General features: G+C 37.7%; 1 protein-coding gene across 2 annotated transcripts in view; it reads right to left on the reverse strand.

The window, feature by feature from the left end:
• The window catches only part of NAALADL2 (N-acetylated alpha-linked acidic dipeptidase like 2), a 290,390-nt gene extending 268,815 nt beyond the window's left edge, over positions 1-21,575 (reverse strand). The window contains exon 1 of one of the 2 annotated variants that reach the window (XM_010716883.4): positions 21,288-21,573. In XM_010716883.4, coding sequence (XP_010715185.2) covers positions 21,288-21,330 — 43 coding nt within the window. In that variant the 5' untranslated portion in view covers positions 21,331-21,573. Of the gene's footprint in view, positions 1-21,287 lie in introns of both variants that reach the window. The other variant, XM_085233455.1, reaches the window with a different exon arrangement.
• Positions 21,576-23,612: the final 2,037 nt, after the last annotated feature.

Genomic DNA, 23,612 nt, shown 5'->3' on the forward strand with positions numbered 1-23,612 from the left:
ATGCTGTTGCCTTTGCACAGCAAAAGGGACACGGCAGCAGGGCGGTGGCAAGAGAGAACGGGACATTATACACGTCCCCCACTAAAACCCCAGCCCATGGCACCTGTCGCTTCCCCAGTCACCATCCCACTCAGCACCATGGAGGAAGATAGGGGGAAAAAGGGAGATGAAAAGAACAAGTCACAGCAGGCTTAGTGTTTCCCAGCCCGGCAGCAGTGCCATGCTGTACAAAGTGGATGTTTCCATTTCAAGGGGAATACACTTTGGGACAAATTTATTTACTTGCATCTACATAAAATCAAAGGTTGGTATTTTCTCAGGTCTGTAAGAAATTATGAGGGTTTATTTCAAGGCATAAGCTGAAAAGTTAGCAAAATTTTTGAGTCTTCTGATTTCAGCACATTACTGATTTAAATCCCGAGATCAGTGCTTACATTCAATTCCTAATAAATTATTTTAACTACCTTTGAAATTAGGAGTGATCTGAAATTCTAGCTTGAGTTAATACTTTAATGAAATAACTTCTGAAGGGCCTTGTACAAGGACTGTGATATCCTTTTATAGCCACGACACAATGTTTGATTTCCAGATACTGGCTCTACAGTGCTCATTTCTGCATATCTGAATACACTAGAGAACTTAGATTCCACTTTTTGCAAAATTCAGATACCTTTCAAAGCCTAATTTTCCCATCAAAGATGGCTAAAATAAAAAGCAGCTGGACAGATTTTTTTTCCGAGCTTTCTATTTAACAGGAAATTAAATTTTTAATCAAAAAAGCACAGTATCATTTAAAGGCAATAAAACTTTGTAGGGAGCCATCAGTACAAAGTGCAATCTAAACCTAAAATTTTAATCGTAGTTAATTAAAATGTTGGTAGGGAACTAATCTAGTATTCAATCAGTTATTTGTAATTAATTTTCCAGCATTTCAAACTGAGGATGGACACTGAAATCCTAACTCAGGGGTATTCTGGTGTACTGATCCCTGCAGCTCCCTTCTCCTGCCAGCTCAGACTCTGTATAGTGAGTTGAGGCTGATGGACATCACTTCCGATTTTCTTTGCTGCCCTCACAGATCCATACTCACAGTCCTCTGCCTCTCAGACCCACAACTATCAGGTTTGACGCAGCTCTGCTAAGCTCTCATTTTTACTTCTGTTCCTCTCTACCTTCTCCCTACAAGCATCCTTCTATCTGAACCTCAGCAGAACTCCATTTCAAACCTGGTTTTCCTATACAGAAAAATCACTGAAGCTGACCAGAATAATCACCTCCACAACTCAGCAACTAGGTCTTTCTGTAGCTTCTCACTATTTCTAGAGCCACAGCATACTTGAATGATTTCTAATTTTTTTTTTTTTTAACATACGGCTCTAACCTTTCCGCCCATGTCTGTCTATAGCCACTGTCCTATTCTGTCATTGAACACCACAATTTGCTCTGATCATAGATTTTAGAGGAAGACACCAAATTCCTGTCTGCTGTTGTCCATTACAAACTGTGTAATGTTTTCTATCATTATCCATGAATTCACACTGTGACTGCACACAATGCTCTAGCCCTACCACCATGACAAAATAACAGTATGAAGCAATAGCACCACCTTGTCAAGTAATCCATTACCTTCATCACTTTCAGCAAAAAAAAAAAAAAGCAGAGTGAAGCATACACCATTACATAGTTACTGTCTACATTAACATTTATTTATTTTGCTGAAAAAATGATGTAATTGAAGAGTAGTGGGAAATCATAATGATGCCAATTCAGACTTAACTCAGTACTGTCTGTTCCATCCTTTCTCCATTACTAGACACAGCCAACTCCTCTGCCCTGCTGAAACAGTGCTAGCTTGGACTGGCTCTACTAAAATGCTTCCATATTTCCATTCAGCAAGGAATGAGTTTCAGTGTTGTAGGAAAAGATTCACAATGCGTGCAATAAAGAGTTGTCTTGCACACAAATACAACTAGCATTTAAAAAGTTAGGTATAAGAAAAGATGTGAATTAATACGCTACTGCAAATTATGCCATTCCTTTCTTTACATAATACTGCAACCATTCTATTAAAATTCATAAAACAATTGATAGTTTTTTAAATGTCTAGATATTTATGAGCGGTCATTTGAAACTAAAATTGTTTTATTATTGACACATTCTTCTATCTTGGCAAAAAAAAAAAAGCAAAATGTTGAGTACTAAGAGCTAATGACTTCAATATTTTTCACTGCTATTAATCACACTTGAAGTCCCACAGAAATGAGGAGACTTTTATCCAGTTCCAAAACATAATAATCAAGTAATTAAGACACCTAACCCAAAGCCAATAAATGATATTCCTAGCAGAAAATGTGGTGATGTAATTGTAACAATTTTAGGGCCTTATTGTCTTCTCCTGTAAAAAAGTATTGGGAAAAGGAAATAAAAACTAATGACAGCCCCAGCTGTTATCATAAACAGAAACAATATTTTCATTTTAAAAGAAAACATTTTCCTCAGTTCAGAATGCGTGTTCTATTTTCTGTAATATTCATATTCATGTCATTTAGAAGCAGGCAACACATCTCTGTATAGGAGATTGGAGATCTGTGCCTCTTTAATGAAGATTTACAGTCACAGAATCATAGAATCACCCAAGTTAGGAAAGACATTTTGGGTCAACAAGTCCAACCATCAGCCAACCTACTGAGCCCCATCACCAAAATTATGAGACCCTGGCAGTGACCAAATTTCACAAACCACTATGACACTTCGTCAGATCAATCATTATAGGAGGAATAACTTTGTGCTTATTTTGTAATGTAAAGGAAGGCACAGAAATTGTGAGCAATTCTCCACCAGAACATGAGAACCTTGACAGGGTAAATTATTTGCTTTCATAATTGCCCTCATCTAATTACATCCAACATGGTTTCTGGATGCATAGGGGATGCAATTTGTGTTCATTACATGCCTGACAAGGAGACATGGCTTCTGAAGCCAGGAAGACTAATTCCCTCCCTTTTTTCCAGGAGCAAGGCTGGCAGTGAAGGAAGGAGAAGAGGCACTGAAAGCCACCTCAAATATAAAGTCAGAAATTCTCTAAACGTTTTAAAGCACAGAATAGTTACTTTTTCATTAACTCCTTTAATGGAAATAGCAAGGCCAGCCAGCTATCAAGAATTTTAAAGCATCACCGGTGCTCATTTCCATTCACTTCCAGCATCAGGTTTGCAACTGCATTTTGTTACAATGCACTAGACAGAGCAGGGTAATCATAACAATCCAGAAAAACAGTCAAAAATCTATCTCCCGTGCTCACAGAGCAGCAGAACGCAGCCACGTGCAGGTTGCTCTCATGTTTTTGTGTTGGCAGTGTGCTCACATTAGTCTCAACCCTGTCACGTTGACAACCGGCACTACTGAATGAGTGCCACGAGCAGGGCACTGTGTGCAGACAGCTGGGGAGTGAGCCAAGACCTCTGCAGCCCTGTTCATTTTCCAGGGATACATAGGGTTATTGGCTTTTTGTTTTGTTGTTGCGATGATTTTCTCCTCTCCAGCCATTTATTTGTACCATTTATACCTGAGGCTGCCGCCTATGAAACATACTGAGAAAGAAAGCTCAATGAGGTAAGGGTGGCTTCGTATTGAAATAGCACAGTTTTTAAGCATACTCAGCACAATTTAAATCAGGGCTCTAGAACGTACCATTCTGTATGTACAGCTAGTCAAAGTTTTATTTTAAAACATATGCAATCAATGTATCAAATCAAATATCAGTTTGATAACGCACTGACATTTCCACCTCCAGAACTCCTAAATACTCCTGTGCTACCCTGACCATTATGGAGCTAGAGAAAACTGACAACGGCGAGAGGAGTAAACAACAGGTTTTCATTCCACGGGTTTCCAATAAGCATGTACTGTCAGAACAAGTCTGAAAGGTTTTAACCTCTGATCAATGCCTTTAAAAAGTTGAAGATATAAGAAATACTTTAATGGCAAATGGTAAAACATATGTAGAGGGGATTCTTAGATATTAAATTATTACTAGGGTTGTCAGGAGAATAAATTTTCTTTTTTTGGACTGCCTGTGCATGCTTCCCTTTATTTAGAGAAAGAGAATCGTCAACATTTAAATTGAAGTAAATTAGACCCATTTATACACTTCAAAGCTGGAAACACGAGCCAGCACCAAGCAAACCGGCAAACCAAGGCTATTATCAGCACCTCCTGAATAAACCTGCAATGTTGTGTACTCAGCACACCACATGTTTCTGAGGAGCAGAACACATAGCGACCTTTGAACAGCCAGACAAGCATTCAGACTGAAGCTGCTGGAGTCTGGGAACCCGGAATCTACAACACGCACATCAGCTCTAACTACTTTTAGCAACCTTAAGGTATTCCTGCATTAAGCAACTTCAAGTGCTTTGTTATTTATCAGTACACTTACCACAGCTATAATCATCTGAAATCTGACTGAAAACAAACCTCAAAAAAAATAAAATCAAAGAGAGGTGTAAAAGAGACCAGCAGATTTCAATTTGAGACTTGAACGTTTTCAAGATCACTGCACTGACTTGCAACAACCTAGAGCAGGAGATGCCTGCTGGGTTCTGCACGCAGGAGTCCCCTCTGAAGCGTGAAGGTGCAGAAACACTCACAACCAGAAGGGACCTGACCAAGCAGAGTCTCTGGGCCTTAGCGTGCCAATGAATTGCTAAAACAACAGTAGATGACCAGTATCCCAGGTAGGATGCAAGCATGTCACTTCATACTCTACATTCACAAAAAGCCTCTAGACCACATGTCCACCCTTCCTACAGAGACTCATCACTCAGCTGTGACTCAGCGTAGGTTCTCCACTTTAATATAAAGTATGTCACTAACACTGAGCCATAGACCAGAGGGACTCAGTCTTTGGCTAATTTCTACCATGAGCACGTAAAAGAATATCTTTGGTAGGATTAGCTTTCTGTTTCTTAACAAGAGGAAAAAAAAACAAAACAAAACATTTTCCTCCAGAAAAGGACTTAAAAATACGATATTTTGTTCTCCTTTCTCTTATGGTCTGGTCTTCCCAATCCTAATTTACACTTCTGTTATTGCATCCAAATAAAACACACAAGATAGAAGTGTGCCAACTGCAGCCAGGCTCGTAATGACTAACACTTCAGAACCCTAATTGGTGTTTAATGCTTTCCTGATGCACACAGTTTACCATAATCATTTTTATAATCAGGTTATCAAGTTTGTAGCTCTTTCTTAGCCCTCCTTTCCTCCAACACAACACACAGCTGAATTGCCCCAGATGTTAGGACAGAAAAAGCATGGTAATATCCCTATCTTACAGAATAAATAAATACAATTTGAACTTTAAGTAGTATAGAAGATCTACTACTAACAAGTACAAAAAAAAAAAAAAAGGATTTCTGTAGTTCTAAAAATTTCTTTCATAGTTTTTATGCCGTGATACTGTCAGCTGCAAAATTAAACTAGAAAAAATGATGGTGTTCCATAAATTAAGGCTTAGCATATGTGCTACACTGGAAAGACCAAAGGAGTTATTCTCTTCCTCCTGTCCTCCTATTGTCTCAGAAGTATTTAAAAGGGTGCAAGCAGATGGATGACACCAAATTTCTTTATTTGTGGTGCAACAGGCAAAGAGACATGACAACAAGAAGCAGGGATATATTGTCATATCATATTAGTACAGTTTTTTTCCTCAAATATTTAGTTTGCTAATTGAAAACTAGAAGTTTGGTTTGAGATTAGAAACAGTTAAAAATGGAGGTGGGAACCACAAGGATTAGCAGCTCTTACTAATCCTTCTTTGTTGCGGTACTGCACAACTTGGCAGCTTTGAACTACTCCAAATATTTACAATTTAGAATGGTTTACAGATATGAGAGCCAAACTGGACAGCTAATGACATACAATCACACAAAGATCACAGTTTCCTTCATTTTCACTGAGGAAAAAAAAAAGGAAAAAGACTTATTCTCCTTCCACATTCGCTAAACGTTCCATCCTTTATCAGAAATACATATAGAGGGTAGGAATATTTACTCTCACAGCAATCACCTTTGTTTATTTTTAGACCTTTTAATATATTTTTTTCCAAATTATCATTTTTCCAAGTTATCATTTTAAACTCGGATTTAATTACTGTGATGAGATGAAGGTTGAATCACCAGTAACTTCAGTACATAAGTATTGCCTGAGTTTGTACCAAAACTCTTAACCCTAAAGTTATTTCTGTATTTTCTTCTTTAACGTTTAAAGAGTTATCAGTATTTAAGCACCTTTGGCATTAAGAAGAGAAAGGAAATTGAGATTATAGACTTCCATCATCGATGCTTTTCCTAACACAAACTCCAACTTTTTGCAAGTAGGATGTTTTTACAAAGAAGTTGCCATTACTTTATTTTCAAAAGCAGCTGAAAACTTCTATTTTGAAGTTAATCATGTGAAGCAATTCAACCAAACTCAGACGCTTCTATTAGTACAGCAAAGGTAAATCAAAAATATAAAAACAGACTTTACTGAAAACCACTGCTACCAAAATAAACATCTATCTGCCAGTTCTGCTAGATGGCGAAATAAGAACAGTACAGTAATCCAAAGAGAAAACAGGTGGTTTGCTAGATAAGCACAGTCCCCCACATCACAGCTGGGATAATGCATCTTACACCTCAAGATTTAGAGATGGCAGTCATTGTGTTTCTGACAAGAGATGAAATGCACAGTGGACTAAGCCCATCATTTCCATTGGGTTTCCACATGTTGTCAGCCATCACAGCACTACGTAGATATTCCTACAGACTCTGAGTGATACATTAACAGTTATATCTTGTCGATTACGCTTAAGAAAGCTGGATAACAGTACAAATCAGAGGGTAGTAAAAATCACTAGAATTTGACTCAGTATGGGAAAGAAAAGAATTTCACACTGGAGTTAATATAGTTAGATACGGTGAAAATGTTTTTAATTTCAATTTATTTTTAAAGAGACAACAGATTATTTAGAAATACTGATTTTTATAAAGGAAAATGTGATAATGGCCAAAGTCAATATCACAGGAGCTTTCTCAATGATCAACCTGATTAAGAAAAAGCATTCTAAATCATACTGCATTTAAAATCTGCCTTTAACGATTTAAGAATGAAGGCTAACGGGAACAAACTTGGATATATAAAATACAATAATTATACAATTATGATGATGCATAAAGTGACTAACACAGTAACGCTCAAGCTTAATAACACAGTATGGAAAATACTGTCACAAAAGACCCGGCAAATCAACCATAAACCAGTCAAAAATTATTTCTCATACTTATTTTCCCTTACCAACTAAAGCTTTGCTGAAGCCACAGCATCACTGTCTGAAAACATCAGTTACTCTTGCATGAAATTGAACTTTATGAAGAATAAGAAGTTACTGATGATCTTCAAGTTTCAAAGCATAATAGAAATGTTTATCTTTATACTCGACATAATTTCAACGTTTATACACTAGTAATTTAGAATGGCTGAAATACCTCATGGTTACAGGGCTTACAAATGATAACTGAACAATGCAGTGCTGTATAAAATACTGCTTTTTTAAACATCTCAGCGTTCTATTCCATGGAACATAGGATTTTAATTTTCTTCTAGTACAGTAAGCAATCATGCCTCTTAGTTTGCCATCTTTACAACAAGTGTGCATATTCAAAAAACTAAACACGATAACTTCCCACAGCAAACACCCAAGGAAAACGAACTGATACAAAATGAAAAATATAGCCAATTACAACTTTTTAGCCTATAAACTCAATAAACCAGAATCAAGAAAAGGTTTGCTAAAAACAGTTTGTCAAACAGAAACATACCAAGAGGATGACTTTTTTTTTTTTTTTTTTTTTAAGTATGCAACCAACTGTGATTTAATTACAAAGTTCTGGATCTTTTTGTGTAAGAGTTGAAGCCCTGCACGCACATAGAAACTGATTCTAGTTTCAGGTCTCAACATTACCCACCGTAAGCTCACAACACTAACAGAGTTGCTGTTCCTTCACTACATCCTTTGTTGTCTTCCCGAAAAGCCAGACATGGGTCACTACTAAGTGGACTGGGTGCTCCCCCCTCTAATTCTGAATAAGAACCACGTCCAAGAAAATTAAATGAAACACAAGAATATGTGAATGTTCTCCACATTTCTGTGGTCTTCAGAATTCAAATCGAGTTCACAACTGTTCAGTAAAAAAACACACATTTTTACTTATAGAATCTGTAGTCTGTCCAAGTATTGCAATTTAGAAAAGGCTGTGAATATTGGCTTGGGTTCAAAGCCTCAAATAAACTTGTTTACTTCTCAGGTTAGAATTTTCATACAGAAAAACCAAAATGCCAGTCATGAGATTTCAGTGGGCCTAATTCACATCTGGTCAAAAGTAATTTAAGGATCCCAGCTGTATCTCATTGCCTCCACTTAAATCTGTCTTCCCTCAGCTGTAGTGCAGATGAACCATCTGAACCCAGCCAATGCCACAGATTCTCACAGCTGGAAAAAAAAAGGCACTAATAAAAACTCCAAGTTTTTAAAACTGAGATCTAATTTGGACCAAAGTAAATTACACTTAACTAGATGAATTGCAAGTTGAAGTTACCACGTCTTTTAATTTCTGGCAAATATCTATATACATGAGCCTGCTTCACCAGCAGTTGTTTCTTTTCCTGGGATACTTAGTTGTCTGCACAAAAGGAAAAACCCAAAAACCAACATTCAAAGCCCTCAGCATACAGGAAATTCCTATTCGTTCAGTCCCGAGGCAGTTCATTTAGAGAAGATTGGTACAAAATTAAATGATAAATTAAATCTGAGTCCAAGTCCATGATTAGTTTTAAACAAACATCTGTTTCTGAGGAAACAGAAAACCCATGTTATTTTAATAAAAAAATACAACACTTAAGATATGTGAAGGTGATTTTTCTTTCCTCCAACTTTCACTTTTGCTGTAATTGCATTTTAAAAGTCAATCCAGTTCAAACAGTTGCAGCTGACACCAACTGAGGGAAAAACAATCAGAATTTCTTAAACCCAGCAGCTGACTCCACAGATAGACAAAAATATCTTTAATTGGCCCTTACACTCATTTAGTGAGAGCAGAGCATTACAGGCTGCAGAACTGGGACGCAGGCATTACATTCAGTAAAATTTTTTCTTTCAGCCCACACAAAGACAAAGCAATAAGCTGAAGTCACAATGGGCTACCTTCCTTATTACAGGAAATAAACCCAAAATGACAATACCTTAAAGCTGTGTACATGTGTTGACACTAAGAATCCTTGTATATTCAGATTCATTTTGATTTTTCTCTTGCTTTTGGGTAGATCTCAAGAAGACAGCCTCACCCACCATCACCAACACTGCTCAGAAAAGGCATCTTGCCCAAGCCAGGCACCAGCAGAATGGATAGGTTATTGCCTGTGAACCATCCCCAACTGCCTGGGTTAGAAGTGCAGTCACATATTTAAAAACCAAGAAAACAAATGTTTCACTTTGTATAAAGCTGAATGAATGAATTCAGTAATAAGGTAAGTGTGTAAACAACTGTACCCTTCAGTCACTGTGTTAAGCCACTGAAAGCATACAACCAGGCACTCCACAGCCTTTTCTCCCTGCTCTACCGGTTTGTCTCTATCATGCTCTGTGGGAGAGCAGAATTCAACAAAATAAATTACATATCCAAGATAGGAAGACAATGTGTTTTGCATGCCGTTGATTTTATGAGAAGTGGCAGAACAAGAACACCAGACTGTGCATACACCCACACACTACAAAAACTCTAAGTGGGATGGATTTTAAGTTGCAGATCAACTCCTTTGATTGCAAAAACATGCAACATCTGCAGACAATGATTTACAGATTTGTAACCTGTAATCTATAATCTTCACTGAAGAGTGAAATGGTAAAAGAAAGACTGGATTATAGATCCTTGTGATGTCCCTCGAGGATCAGAAGAGCCACCTTCAGCAGAGCCAGCACATCAGCTCCCGCTGTTTCACACTCTTGACATTCACATAAACAATGGAGGATGCAGCTTACCGTTTGAAAATCCAGCATTATCAGAATGAATAAAAAATACATTGCATTTCTAAGCCAAATTTCATCCTCTGTATTTAAGAAAGCTGTACTTTCATTAATAATTGACCAATGTAAAATTGAGGGGCTAGCAGGTAAAAAGAACTAACACCAAAGGGAACACTTTGCTTGTTGATCGTCTCTGCAGAGTGGTTAGAGATACTCAATTTGAAATGGAGCTTGACAACACGAATTAAAAAGAACAAGTGTTCATCTAACTGAGCACATAAGGCACTGAAGTAACACCACCCTCTTTCACCCAGAAACCTGCCCTAGCTCTTCTACATGAGAAAGGAAGGAGGTAATGAGAATAATTACATCAAGACTTGCATTTAAACCTGTTTTATAACTGGTATTAGAACAGTGCCTACAGCATTTCAGATGAACAGCCCAATTAGCTGTTTTGAACATCCTCAGGAAAGTGGAAACTTACTCCTTGGTTTTAGGTTTCCATTCCCTGTTGCCATCAATGCAAACAAAGCTGTTGGTGCTGCCAGCTTTCCTAGCTGACCAAAGCTGCAGAATTGGTTTCTGAACAAATTATCTCTTTCCTTTTGTTCCTTGTTCTCTTTCAGTTCTGACTCCTCTTGATAAGAGCTGTACTATTCATATTGATTTTTAATAGCTAAGCATGTTCTAACCTCACACAGTAGGAAAGTATGTTCAGAAGTCTTTGGGTGTTGGTTTTCTTCCCTCCCCTTCAACCCCTCTCCCCCCCCATTCCTACTTAATTTGCACATTCTTCTACTACTAGAAATGAGCCATTTAAAGCCATGAAGCTTCTTTGTAAGTATCTCTTGACATCATACTAAGGTAAAGGCTCCTAGGGACTTATTGACACATTTTAAACCCGCAGTGCTTGCAGAGCACAGGCAGTATTATCCAGGTATCTCAAATGAGAGCTTAAGTGAAACAAATGACATGTACAAAACAAGCCAAGGGGTTTAGCAAACAGAAAAACCCGTTACTCAACCAAAAATTGAAATAAATCCTCTTCCATCTTAGCCCACGCATGGCTTCGAGTCTCCCAAGTACAACTCTGCAGTTAGCTTTAACAGGTTCAAGCTACAGCCCTTTTGTTTTTTTTTTCCCTACCAGAAGCATCTATCTTCCTACATATAGGCACTCGAAAATTTAGAGAAAGTCACCTACTGCTCAAGCACACACTGTGTTGAACATAAGACAAAAGATAAATTTCCCCCAGAGCAAGTCTTTTGTATTTTTAATTGTATATCTTCCATAACAAATTTGTTAATAAAAATCAAAAAGACAAGAGCTTATTACATTTTCATCTAAAATCTTTACACCTTTTATAAATATTTAGGTTACTTCACAGTTTATTATATTTTCGGTTATCATTAACTGAAAGCTAATGGGTTCTGGTATTGCAGCTTCAGTGTAGTAACTGCAGCAACACCAACATGAATTTTCCATAGCTGCATACAGCAGTAGCACAAATCTGACCTGCCAGCCAGAAACCGTACCCAGTATATAAAAGTTAGAGCTTACATTTGTCAAGATATTGAGCTTCTCTGTGTCACCAAAGTAAATGGCTCAACACATCTAGAGTGTTGAAGTACGAGGCCCAATTTGAACAGCTAGATAGTAACTACAACAGGGTGAAGAAATCAAAACAGATTTTGGTTCTTAAACTTCGACATTTTTAGAGAGAACTAGATGGGTACATGGATTTTTTTTCCCCTGTAAAAAGGTTCACACTTTTTTTTTTTTTCTTTTTCAGAAAATTAAGACAGATAAAAACATAATTCAATTAATGCTAAGACTCTTCAGAGAAGCCAAAATACACTGGGGAGTGTGTTTTTATTTTTACAGAGGATTCTACAGTAGATACAGCACTCTAATCCTGCTCCACGAAATGAATACGTATGCATCTTTCCATTTAAGCATTTAGTCTTATATCAAAACATTTAAACAAAAAAGACATACCTTGCCACTGAACATATTCAGAAACTGCATCACTGCCCTGTGTCCTTGAAACAGACCCAGCTGCCTTCCCCATGGAAGTTCATGCCAACAAAACGCTTGACTCTCACACGACACGTTTCATCTCTGTGTGTTCTTAATAGTCTACTGTTTACCTGCTGGAGTGCAACCTGTCAGTTTGGCCACCTCAAATGCCTGCAAGCATCAGTGATATTCTGCTACTCCTTTTGTTCGCAGCAAAAGGTCAGCTGGAAGGGTTCAAGCATCACCACACAACTGACAGAAACCCCTGTGAGGGAGCAATTTCCTGCAGAAGAATTGGCAACAACTCCTACGAGCTGCCTCTCTGAAGACATCTTTGTCCTATTTCACTTAGTTTACTATTCAGTAAGAGGTCACCGCATCACTGTAACATGCACAAAATTTAAGAAATTTCAGATGTTATTTGGTATCAATTCTCACTACAGGATGCTGGAGGATACAAAGATGAGAATTTAAGTGGAACAAACACATAGAAATTATAGAGGAGCATCCACCCTATGATGAAAGTACAATATTTCTCAAAGGTGCCTTGTGAGTTTCACTTCCAGCGCAGCCTACTTGCATGCTATATCTTTACAAACATCCTCTCTTCTTGTGTTGGATGCAATGAAACAACTGTTGGCCCAAAGACTAGGTTCACTGGTGCATTGGACTAAGTAAAATATCACCAGCTGGGCACAACCATCAAAGCCATGCAGACTGCCTCCTTGCTTTACAGAGTAGATAGGAAGCAAGCACCTTTGTAGTCCCACAGGGAGCGAGTACAAGGAACGTTAGTCTCCATCACAATCAGCACAGTGAGAGGCCCTCCATCATCCGTCCTTCAAGAGACTGTTCTTGGAAACTCTCTACCCCAGTTTTCCTCACAGAATTTATGTAGCTCCAGTTCTCCTGGATAGGAAAGAAATCTTCCTTCATCTACCTTTCGTAGAACAACATAAAGCAGCAGTGACAACTGAGGAAGACCTCACTCTCCTGAAAAGCGATGCTAGCTAGGCAGCTGGTTTCTTATCAGATCAAATCACTATTTCAAGCAAGACTCAATATTTTTTACACTGACATTTACTTCGAACCAAGGTTAAAAGGAAGAAGTACAGAAACAAAGTTCCAACTTTTTTCTCAACTAGTCCTTGGAACTGTGCTTTTTCCTCAGCAAATGAAGTCAACTGAGATGCAATCGTAATTTTAAATGTACCTCTAAGACAAGAAACATACTGTTTATATTATAGGGTCCCATGGTGAGAAAGTGTCTTTGATAGAATTAGAGTTCACTTTCTTGCATCTTAAATGCAAATTTCTCTAGAGATAGCTAAAAACATCCAGTAAGAAACAAAAAAATCTTCAGCAATAAAATATTTTTAGTACATAAACAAACCAAAATATTCTCATTTGCATATGGTACATCATCTCCTCTGGTGTTTTTTATTTTTATCTTGTATGACAATGCAATTCCCAACTAAATAACCAAAAGACAATGACAACATTTCTGGTGCCAGATGCTGAAGATCAATAGCCATTTCCCAAAGTTTATGGTATAATTAAAATTTGTAACAGAAATAATTTCCCTTTTCAACCCCTCAGGCTAAGCTTAGAATTATTGACTAAGTCAAAGTTATGTAGTATAGCTTTTTATATTTTTTCTTTTATGTTTATGGATAATATAAAGGATTTTCTATGGTTTTTACATGTAATCTGATAAATGTAGGAACAGTAAGTGGGAAACAATTCTCTATATCAGCAGAGCAGCAGTTATAAACATTTTGTTGCTGTTCAGGTATGTAGAGGACATGGGTTTATACAGTTAATCAACAGCTAGACTACAGTTTCCAGGAGGATGGCCAGAAAACCCATGAATTAAAAGAAAATTTAATGTACTCTCCTTTACCGCTCAGCTGTCATGAAGCCTTCATTAGAAGATAGGCACCACAACAGGCCGCCACCTGAGTCATGAAAACCACCTGCAGCCAGATTAACATGGTACCTGTTATTTCATTGACCAGAAAATTAGAATGGCTTTAAATTTATAACAGGAATAGTCCACCTATACTTTTTTACCCACCCAAGCCATACTAAGAAAAGATTTCACAAGAGAAAGGACAGCAAACAAGAGAGCGCAGTTGATCCAGAGCAAGTATGCATCTCCTCTATGAAGAGAAAATTGATTTTACTGCACAGTCAACTTTGCCATGATTTGGAATTACTATAACTCTCAGAATTGCAAGTCAAATACTTTCAGTGTAGGAGCAAATAGATGCTTACTTGTTTTCAAATTTTCAACCCTGAAAACTCACCCTTGGAGGCTAAACTGGATTATTCCTTGCTCCTGTGTCTTAATCAATGTTAATCACAGGCCAAATTAAACCCTCCGATACCCATGCAAGCACATTACTTTCATTGTATCCTCACAAATAAAATACAACTAAGTAGTTAGTAAACAGTTCTGCTGATGAAGCATAAGAACAAATACAGTCTGACTCAGCCCCTCCTTGCAGAGCAAGCAGGAAAAAAGTGCAGTGAACTTCATTGTATTATGACAGCATATAAAATCTGAGCTTAAACAGACAGCAAGAATGGAACTTCCACACAATCGCTACTTGATGAAAAAGATGCTGTCAAAACTATTATGAAACTATTTGTTAGTGCTATAGATTTGTAAAATTCAGGCTACAAAAAAAAAATCCACTTCACTTTCTACCTCTGTTTCCACAGACACAGAATTAGTTTAGGTTAAGCTTTTTAGCCTCTTGAATGTTAAAAAGGGTTTCAATATATTACCAAAATATAACTGGAAACATGAAGTTGGAAAAGGGTAAAAGCAGTGGCACCACCACTCAGAGTGGGCCTTGGTATGCATGGCTCTGCACCAGATGAAATACAGCCCGGAGGCAAAAATGATAGTGAAACCTAGAAGATACCACAGTAAGTAATGAAATAACATCATCTATGACAGATATGTGCTCTGCTTTACAGAAGAAGGTACTTTTCTGTTCTGTATGTGGTGACACATTCACACTTCCTCAGGCTGGCACAGCTTTAGGCCATTTCTTGCTCAGAGATTAAGCTTGGGATATGATGATCTTAAGACATGGAGAGGTAAGCAAACCTGGTTGCTTCCCCTGCCCCCAAGGCACAGCTTCAGTTGGATTCACTGCTGCGTGACTCAAATGGCCTCTGAAAAAATCTTTTAGAAAAATATGCTTTCAGAAGAACATCTGAAATATTTGAAGTCTGACTGAATGTCCTCAAGTTCATCTGATAGAGAAGATACAATTACAGTACCATGTAATAACTCTGACTTTTGTAAACATAATACATTTTAACTATTCATGAGTATGGAATTTTGCAGTAACTTGTGTGACAGCAGCAACATCACCAAGCATAGACGAAGCCAAAGCAGCCCACTTCACCTTTTTTAGGCCTGTGCCTAAATGTAGACACTTTGTGTCTATGATATTCTGTTAGACTACCTCCACAGTGCACTCCTTAATTTAACAAACTCAGTTTCAGAGGGCAAAATTCAAGCAGGATATCTTCTCCCCCAAATATGCTGCCTGGTTATATGACCAGAAACACATTAGTGAAGGATGAAAAATTACCAATGTATGTTATAGCTTCATTCTATCAATGCGGAGCTGCTTCATACACAGAAGGATACCTAATACATGACATGAATTAAGACAGTCTGAAGACACAAACAGAGCCACCCTGAATCACTAGAAATAACAGAAGCATGAAAATCAAGTCTGCAGATTTGGCCCAGTTATCCAATAGCCAGTTTCACATTTTCCAGAATTCACTACATAATAATACACAGGAGAGCATACTGCATGGGTGTTGTGCCAATGCTCTTCTATACAGCGTAGACTTCCTAACCAACTCATGTTTTGCCTGTTGGCTTGACTCTGACTTTCATAACAAACATACAGAAAAAGCTACCTAGCAGCAAGAAAGAAAAAAAAAAAGCAACACAAAATTGCTGAGAAGTAGAAATCGTATAATAAAGTAGACTTTATAAGGAGAATTTCATCATTACTTAACCATAGTATACTATGTAACAACACTACATTGCATTCAGGCGAGCTTCAAAAAAAATCTAATGCCTTATAAGGAATATCCTAATTATGAAGTCATAATTAGACACCAAAAAACAATAAAACCCTTAGAAATCTCAGTACCTTGATCACAACTATATTTCAATAAAGAAAAATAATCTTGTTTGTCTTTAGGAAGCATATTTGAACAGTTAACAGCAAATTGAGAGTGTTTGGTATTTAAGGATAGAACCTCAAAATTGCACTCTCTTCTGTGGTGGAGATCAGTGAATATATTGTTTTTTAAGTAAAGAAAAAAGACAAAAAGACTTGTACACCACCGCCTTTTCCAGCAGAACTCTGGTGTCCTCTACGTAAAGGTACAAGAAATCCCATCCATTTCCAGAAAACTTGTACTTGGAGAAGGAAGAGAGAAAAGGACCTTGTTAGGACCTGCTACAAATGCAAAGCACTTTTTCAATTACAAACCTGTGTCACCATTGCAACGAAGCTTATACAAACTCTATTTTCTTTTATCTGAACTGCTAAAACTACATTGATATCCCCTCTGCATCAATCTCAGTTCTTTACTTTTCTCCAGTAAGTGCCATTCATTCAGACAAAAGAGGCATGGGAATAACAAAAATAAATATAATTACCTTACTTCTGTTCATTTGCTAAGAGACATATTTTGGCCAACAATTTATTGGGGAAAAGACCAACACTCTCCTTTGGGCCCCCTGAGTGGCAAACAAAACCTGATAGAACCTACAGTTGACTAGAAATTATTTCCCTGCTAGCAGAATTTCAAAGTTGAAAGCAGCTCAAGCGTAGAAATAAAAGTTTTTGGACACTTTGCAAACATCATCCATTTGCTATACATTTTCAATTTCAGTACTATTTATTACAAGATGTTGCTATCTTGTTTCATTTCCAGGCATACAGATCAAGAAGCAATCATCTGCAACACACCTCTAAAAACTGGAGAAGAATATAACAGCCAAATAAGAATAACACAAAGCAGACTAGGAGCTGGAAGCCTTTGGTTTGACACTCAGTTCTGCAGTAGATTCTCATCATTGGAAGAGATTCACAATTATCATGCTTCAATTTAAGTAGTTTCTTTCTTAATATGCTTGCATTACATAGGATATTTTTTCTAGAACTACAATTTCACACCCTGCTTTATAAACACAAACCAGAAAAATCAACATTAAAAAAATAGCATACCTGTGAAAAGAGTTAAAAGCATCTAGAAAAAAAAACAGAATGATTAAAATCAAATGAGTGCTCTGTGCTGATCCTGCTGCTGATGACTCTACAGGACTATCAGAATCTCATATTTTTCACAGCACCAGGACAGTGATCAGTACATACTTCTCTAGCTCTCTACACTCGCTACTCTGAAATGAAAGTCAAAAATCTACAGGAGGCAGCAATAAAATGAATTATTTTAAATTATCTATTGTTCCTGTACCTTGTTGGTGAATAGAGTCAAACTATGTAAGAAATGCTGTCACAGAAAACTTCACTATTATCATTCTAGAAGAGCCAAGAAAAGACCCAGTGATGTTCTGCTAATAATTGTCCAGATAGCTAACAGGCACTGAACTCAGGGGACTGAGATCCTCAGAATTAAATGCAAAGCATAAGTGTGATTTTATTTATTTTTTAAACAATGGACCTTCACATCTATCATCTTATGCTGCAGAATTCCATTTAAAAACTGCAACTGATTACAGCATTCATTAGAATTATCCAAAGCCCCACTAAATCACACTTGAGGAATGAGGTTGTTCCTTGAAATAACCTAGCAAGTAGAGTTAGTGGCCAGAAAGTTCTCTTGATAAGAGACGTTTGAGATTGAAAAGAAACACTTCTGACATTCACTTTGAGACATTCCCTTTCTAATTCCTGCTGCTCCATGCAAGCATGCCATGCTCTTTACGTATGCTCTTGATGTTTTCCTATCGCCTTTCTCAGCAAAAAGTACTAGTTGCTTCTTTTAGACTTGGTCTGTAAAAGTTTCATGAGACTACATATATATATTGATCTAAAAAATAAAATAATCAACATCAGAACAAACCCCAAGGAACACATGCTTCAGAGCTGATCCATAGCCCGGATTAATTACAAAAGGAAACCGAACTTGCTGGAAGTTTAATACAATAACATACTCAACCACATGTTTATATTAAGGATTTATAAAATACTAATGATGACTCTTAAAATAACATGTTAATAAGCAGTGCATAGCAGAGCACTGAAAAAATTAGGATGGTACAATAATAATGCTCATTTGACTTCTCCCTTTCTAGCATACTCCCAGTGCCTCTCAAGGTCTGAATCATTAAGCTGCACCAGCCTCAAATTGTTAGTTCAGCTTCGTGGAGAAGCAAGCATATACTGCATACACTTAGCAGGTGAGTAAACCTAATACAACCATCTAGCAACACAATAGAGTGTGAAATCAATTACAACTCATGTATGACATCACATTAATGTTTACAGGAATAGCACCTTGTGGGGCTAGGACGGTCAGAGTCTCCTGTCAACAGAACTTCATTCACAGAAAACTGAAAACAACAACTAGTAGGAAGGGACAGATCTTGATTCAAATAAAAATAATAAAAAGCCCACACAAGAATACCAGGTACACTGTCAGCTGCAGTGCATTTTTAAAAGGCTTGCAGGGAGCTCACTGGAACAGGAATCGATTCCTGGCCAGCAGTCAAAGGCCGATTGTTCTGGGCTCACTTTGATCTCGCCAACAGGCACCCACGCTGCCAGTTCCGTGGAGATGGAGGGCTGGAGTATTTACAGAGGTAGTAAAATGATTACAATGGAACCAAACCAGGAGCTAAGTCACTCTTGTAGCTTACTACCCTTGGTGTAAAACAAGAACACTGTGATGGTGGAGTGACCAGATGGCAAGAATTACTGACCGATGTAAGCCCCAAGCCTTCTTCACCATCTGACACCCGTCGAGTGAAATCAAACAAACGCCCCTGCATAACCCTTAGTGCACAAACTTAATCATCACAAGACCGTTACGTTGTGCCCTTAAAAGAAAACGCTGCAGGGAAAGACAAGGAGCAAACAGGACTGAAATGCCTGGATCCTTAAGAAAATGTTTTGTTTTGTTTTTTTTCCACAACAGAATGGAAACACATGGGCATAACACAGTGAGGAAGTTCGTGCACCTGCTGACCAGGCTGCATCATTTTGCTAATGAATAAATGAAGTCAGCCTCCAGGACTGTCAATCTGGCACCTTTAGTAATTCATACAAGCCCAAAGTTCTCTAAAAATAAATAACGTGAAAGGAACGGAAGTCATCTGACTAGCAGTGCTTTTGACAGGTATCTTGAGCAATGTTAATTTTTTCACTTTTTTTCCAATAAAAACACAAGCAAAATCACCATTTTGGAGTCTCTAAAAACAAACATGCAGAAGTAACAGTACATCACCTTGATGGCAATCTAAAAAACACAACAACAAAAAACCCTTACAGTGGGGTGTACGTACAGAGAACATTTCTATTCACAAAAACAAATTGCTGAGCAGCCATGATTCTCATTCCACCCAGTAATGCAAATCATTGAAAAATTTCATTTGACTAAGCTCACTTACACTAATGAAGAAAAGGTACAAATCAAGTTGGGATCACAGTCATGGCTCTCAAAGGACACGTATAAAATGCAACAGGCCTGATTCACTTATGTAAGTTTAACTAATATAATTTTATTTGCAGCAGTAAAACAGCTTCTCACTTGCAACAAAAAAATTAAGATCAGAATTAGGCTGAAAATATTACTGAAGAGTGTACCACTGAACCTCAAGTTGGATCCTGAATGAAAAGAGAAAAACTATAAGCTCTCAATACCATGGCACAGAAGTAGTATTTATATCTCTACACTACTGAACTGCTTTTTCCAGAATTAAAATCTGGATGCACGTTGAGCTTACTTCAACTTACTTCACTGCATGTTAAAACGATAGAAAACCAAGAAAGGATTTCCACTCTCAGAAGCTCTCAATGCAGGAAGTCCGCTCGGGCATTAACAGAATTACTCCTGTTTAACGTAGGTCATATTGGAATCCCAGCAGAATATGCTCGCATATATATGAGGAATAACTTTCAGGGGAAAAGCAGTAACACAGTTTCTCTACAACTAGCAAGTCGCTTGGAAAACCCATTTGCAAATTTTAAAATAGCTTGAGGATTCTTACCGAACTCAAAATAGTTCCAAAGCTTTAGCTGTTGCTGGTATGCAAAATATGAGAAAGAGCTGAGGAAGGGACTGGTAAATCAAGAAAAAGAAATACATAGGTTGAGTGTCATGGGGAAAAAACACCGCATGTTAAGAAGATAAAATAATGGAATAATTCCTCAGGAAGATAATATTTCCTGTGACATTAAAACCATCTCTTGGAAGAAAAAAGGACTACAGGGGAAACATTCTTTTTCATAGCAGAACCTTGACACTTATGTTGCAAAAGAAGGACTAAGTAAGATTCATGAACATGTACAGGCTTCTACTGAAAATTTAAAACACCTAGGACAGTGTTCTATTCTTATGAGTACTTACCAGGACTATTTAGCATTGTGCTACCTTAGCACAGCCCACAGAGGAAGAAAGAAAACAACCTGGAATAAGCCAACAACAAAAAAGGGAAACCATGTCCTCCCTGCTTGCAGATCTGCCAAGCCCTGCTTAGGTGCAACAGGTACTCTGTGCAAAAGCGTCAAACACTTCCTATCCTCAAAATATTTGCAGCAAATTTAGCTACGTCATGAAAAAGCAACCTCAACATCGACAGCTCACCTTGAGTTTAAAGCAGCCTTTGTTGACAACAGAGCGCCAACATTCACACGATCTTATCACACCATTTCTTGCTCTTCTAACTTAAGCAGTTTGTGTTTTATACTGTGCTTGTTGTGCTTTGTTTTCAAAAACCACTGCACTGCAGAGACAAGAGATGTGGGCTTTCTTTTTCCACAGATACACACATGTGCAAAAACCAAGTCCACTCGTGTGGACATGCAGCACACACTGCAACACAGCTGAAAGTGAAACAAGCTTCTACACGCAGTGACTAACAATGCACCAAACTTCTTACCAGCTAAGCATTTGAAAGCTTGCATGCTCTTACCTTGTTGGGAAGCATTCGGCAAACTTGATTCGTTCTCCTCCATTTCTAACAGGGATAAACTCCTCCGTAAGGAGCAAAGCTGTTCTATCACGTTGGCTGAGTTGCTGCGCAAGTTTTGACCTCCTGACTTTCAACTATAGCACGGTAACCGTATACCTGACTTTTTGTGAATAATTAGCATCCTGCTTCCTGAGTTACCTGGGCTTGCCTGACCTGTTTCTCTATAAACTGACATCATATCCTTTGATCTCTTTTGATTAACATGTGCTTCAGGCAACCTGCTTTGTCTTATTTTGGACTCTCCCGCTTGTTTGTTCCCCACCCTTTACTTTCATTTCTACGCAGGAAGCGATCTGAAGAACATTCATCTTTCACAGCAGGTGTTTTAGTAAAAATGCCAAAGCCTGCAGAAATTTTGCAACTAAATTTAAAGATTCTCTCAATTTGCATTTTATAAGAAAGCTAGGAGTAAATAACCATGAGGCCCATCCCTGCAGGATGGGAATTTGCAGACACAGTTCTTCACCATGGAGGAACACAACTGCAGAAGGTTCAGCTCCCACTGGCAAAAGCTTAGCCAAGAACTCCAAAACTAAAATACAAACCCTCCCTTCCCCTGTCTTTCACAAGGATTACCTGCAAGGAAGATGCTTTATTTGAACACTGTAATTTTCAGATTTTTTTTTTTTTGACTGTGTAATTGAAAGGGATTATAAACAAAAGGAAAGGTGATTTTGCTTCTCTTCCCAAACTGCTCCAGAACAAGGACACAAAATTATAATCTTATCCTGGCTTCAAGTTGAGTTCCAAGAAAATATTTACTTTTTCCTAGTTCAGAAGTCAAAGGTTTCTGGTACTTAGGCGATCAATTTGTTGAACAAGTACACCTGGTCTATGCCTATGAAGTCATAGTTTTATTTTAGCATTCACATTTATGACTGCCAGCAACAGAAACTGAAGAAGCCACTGCACTACTTGAAAGGAACAATGACTAATTAAAAGAACTAAGTAGCTCCCACAAAGTTAACCTCTGTCTGGATTACACTCAGAATGGTCTAATCAATCACTTCAGAACTTTGTTTAATTAGAGCTGTTTTTAAACTAAACCATACTGTTGCTGTTGATTTGGTTTTATTTCTTTTTTTTTTTTTTTTTTTTTTTTGGTTAAGTACCAAAAAAATTACTTATTAGCATAGAACAAAGAAAAATATTGAAGACCTGTTAGCTTAAGATTTATCTGGACTAGGTTATGTAGAATTTCTAAAGTAAATATACTAATTAAAACACAGCCATTATTCAGGAAAGAGAACTTTTTCAGAGACAGTAATACCCTTCAAGCTTATCATCAAATAGACAGAAGTAACAAAATATTTATGTCTTCTAGTGATTCACTGTCAACTCTGTGGCAACTTTGTGTGCATACAACTAAGTAACTTCCTCATTTACATGCTCAGCTAACTCTTAGCCGTATTTCAGTATCTGAATTTGCCTACAAAGGTAAGGCTCATATCCCAAGTCTGAACCATTGGAGAAGTGAATTCCAGAACTTCTCACCTGATTCAGAGAAGAGTTTGCATGTTTTATTCTTGCCCAGTTATCCAATTAGATCACTTAACTTCTCTCTCCACAGTCAGAAAGGGTTCTTTATAGACAGAGCCATCAGACTACATTTGAAAGGTGTTGATGAGCCTCCCATTTCTGTGGTTCAGCAAAGTCTTACCTCCCTGTCCCCCCCATAATCCTTACCTCATTTATTGCCAGTGAATTGAAGCTGCTGTTGACCAATTGTGAGCCAGCACAGGAAATGAGAACCCAGAAGATACTTGGGGAATTCTGCTGACTGGACAGAGGACACACAACAGCTTCCAGTTTCAATGCTGCAAATCATTTTGAACTCATTTTCTAAGTTTCCACTTGAAAATATGAGTGAAATATTCAACTGCAACATGCAGGTCTTTCTCAGCTCCAAATCTTCTAGTTAAGGACAGAAAATAAGTTCAGTTATTTTTTACGTTCAAATGCTTAAATAAATCATTTATTAGCTTGGTGATTATTTCAAGAGTGACACTGAAATGGCCCTTCCTGAAAGTATCTAGCAGTACAGCTAAAGGAACAAGCAAGCAAAAAGTGAATAATGAGATTTTAATGAAGTATTCAACTACATCTACCTAGCAGTGTTCCAGTCAGGTCTCCAATCCAAAAGAAGACTTTGTGACCTTCTTGAAGCCCAAAGCTGACAAGATGCACCTAAGACAGAAGGAGCAAAATATTCAGACAAGTATTTATTTATTTTAATTCAACTTTCAACTATTGCAAAAACACCAT

Source organism: Meleagris gallopavo, chromosome 11 (assembly GCF_905368555.1).
Source record: "Meleagris gallopavo chromosome 11, MGAL_WU_HG_1.1, whole genome shotgun sequence".
NCBI lineage: Eukaryota > Metazoa > Chordata > Aves > Galliformes > Phasianidae > Meleagris > Meleagris gallopavo.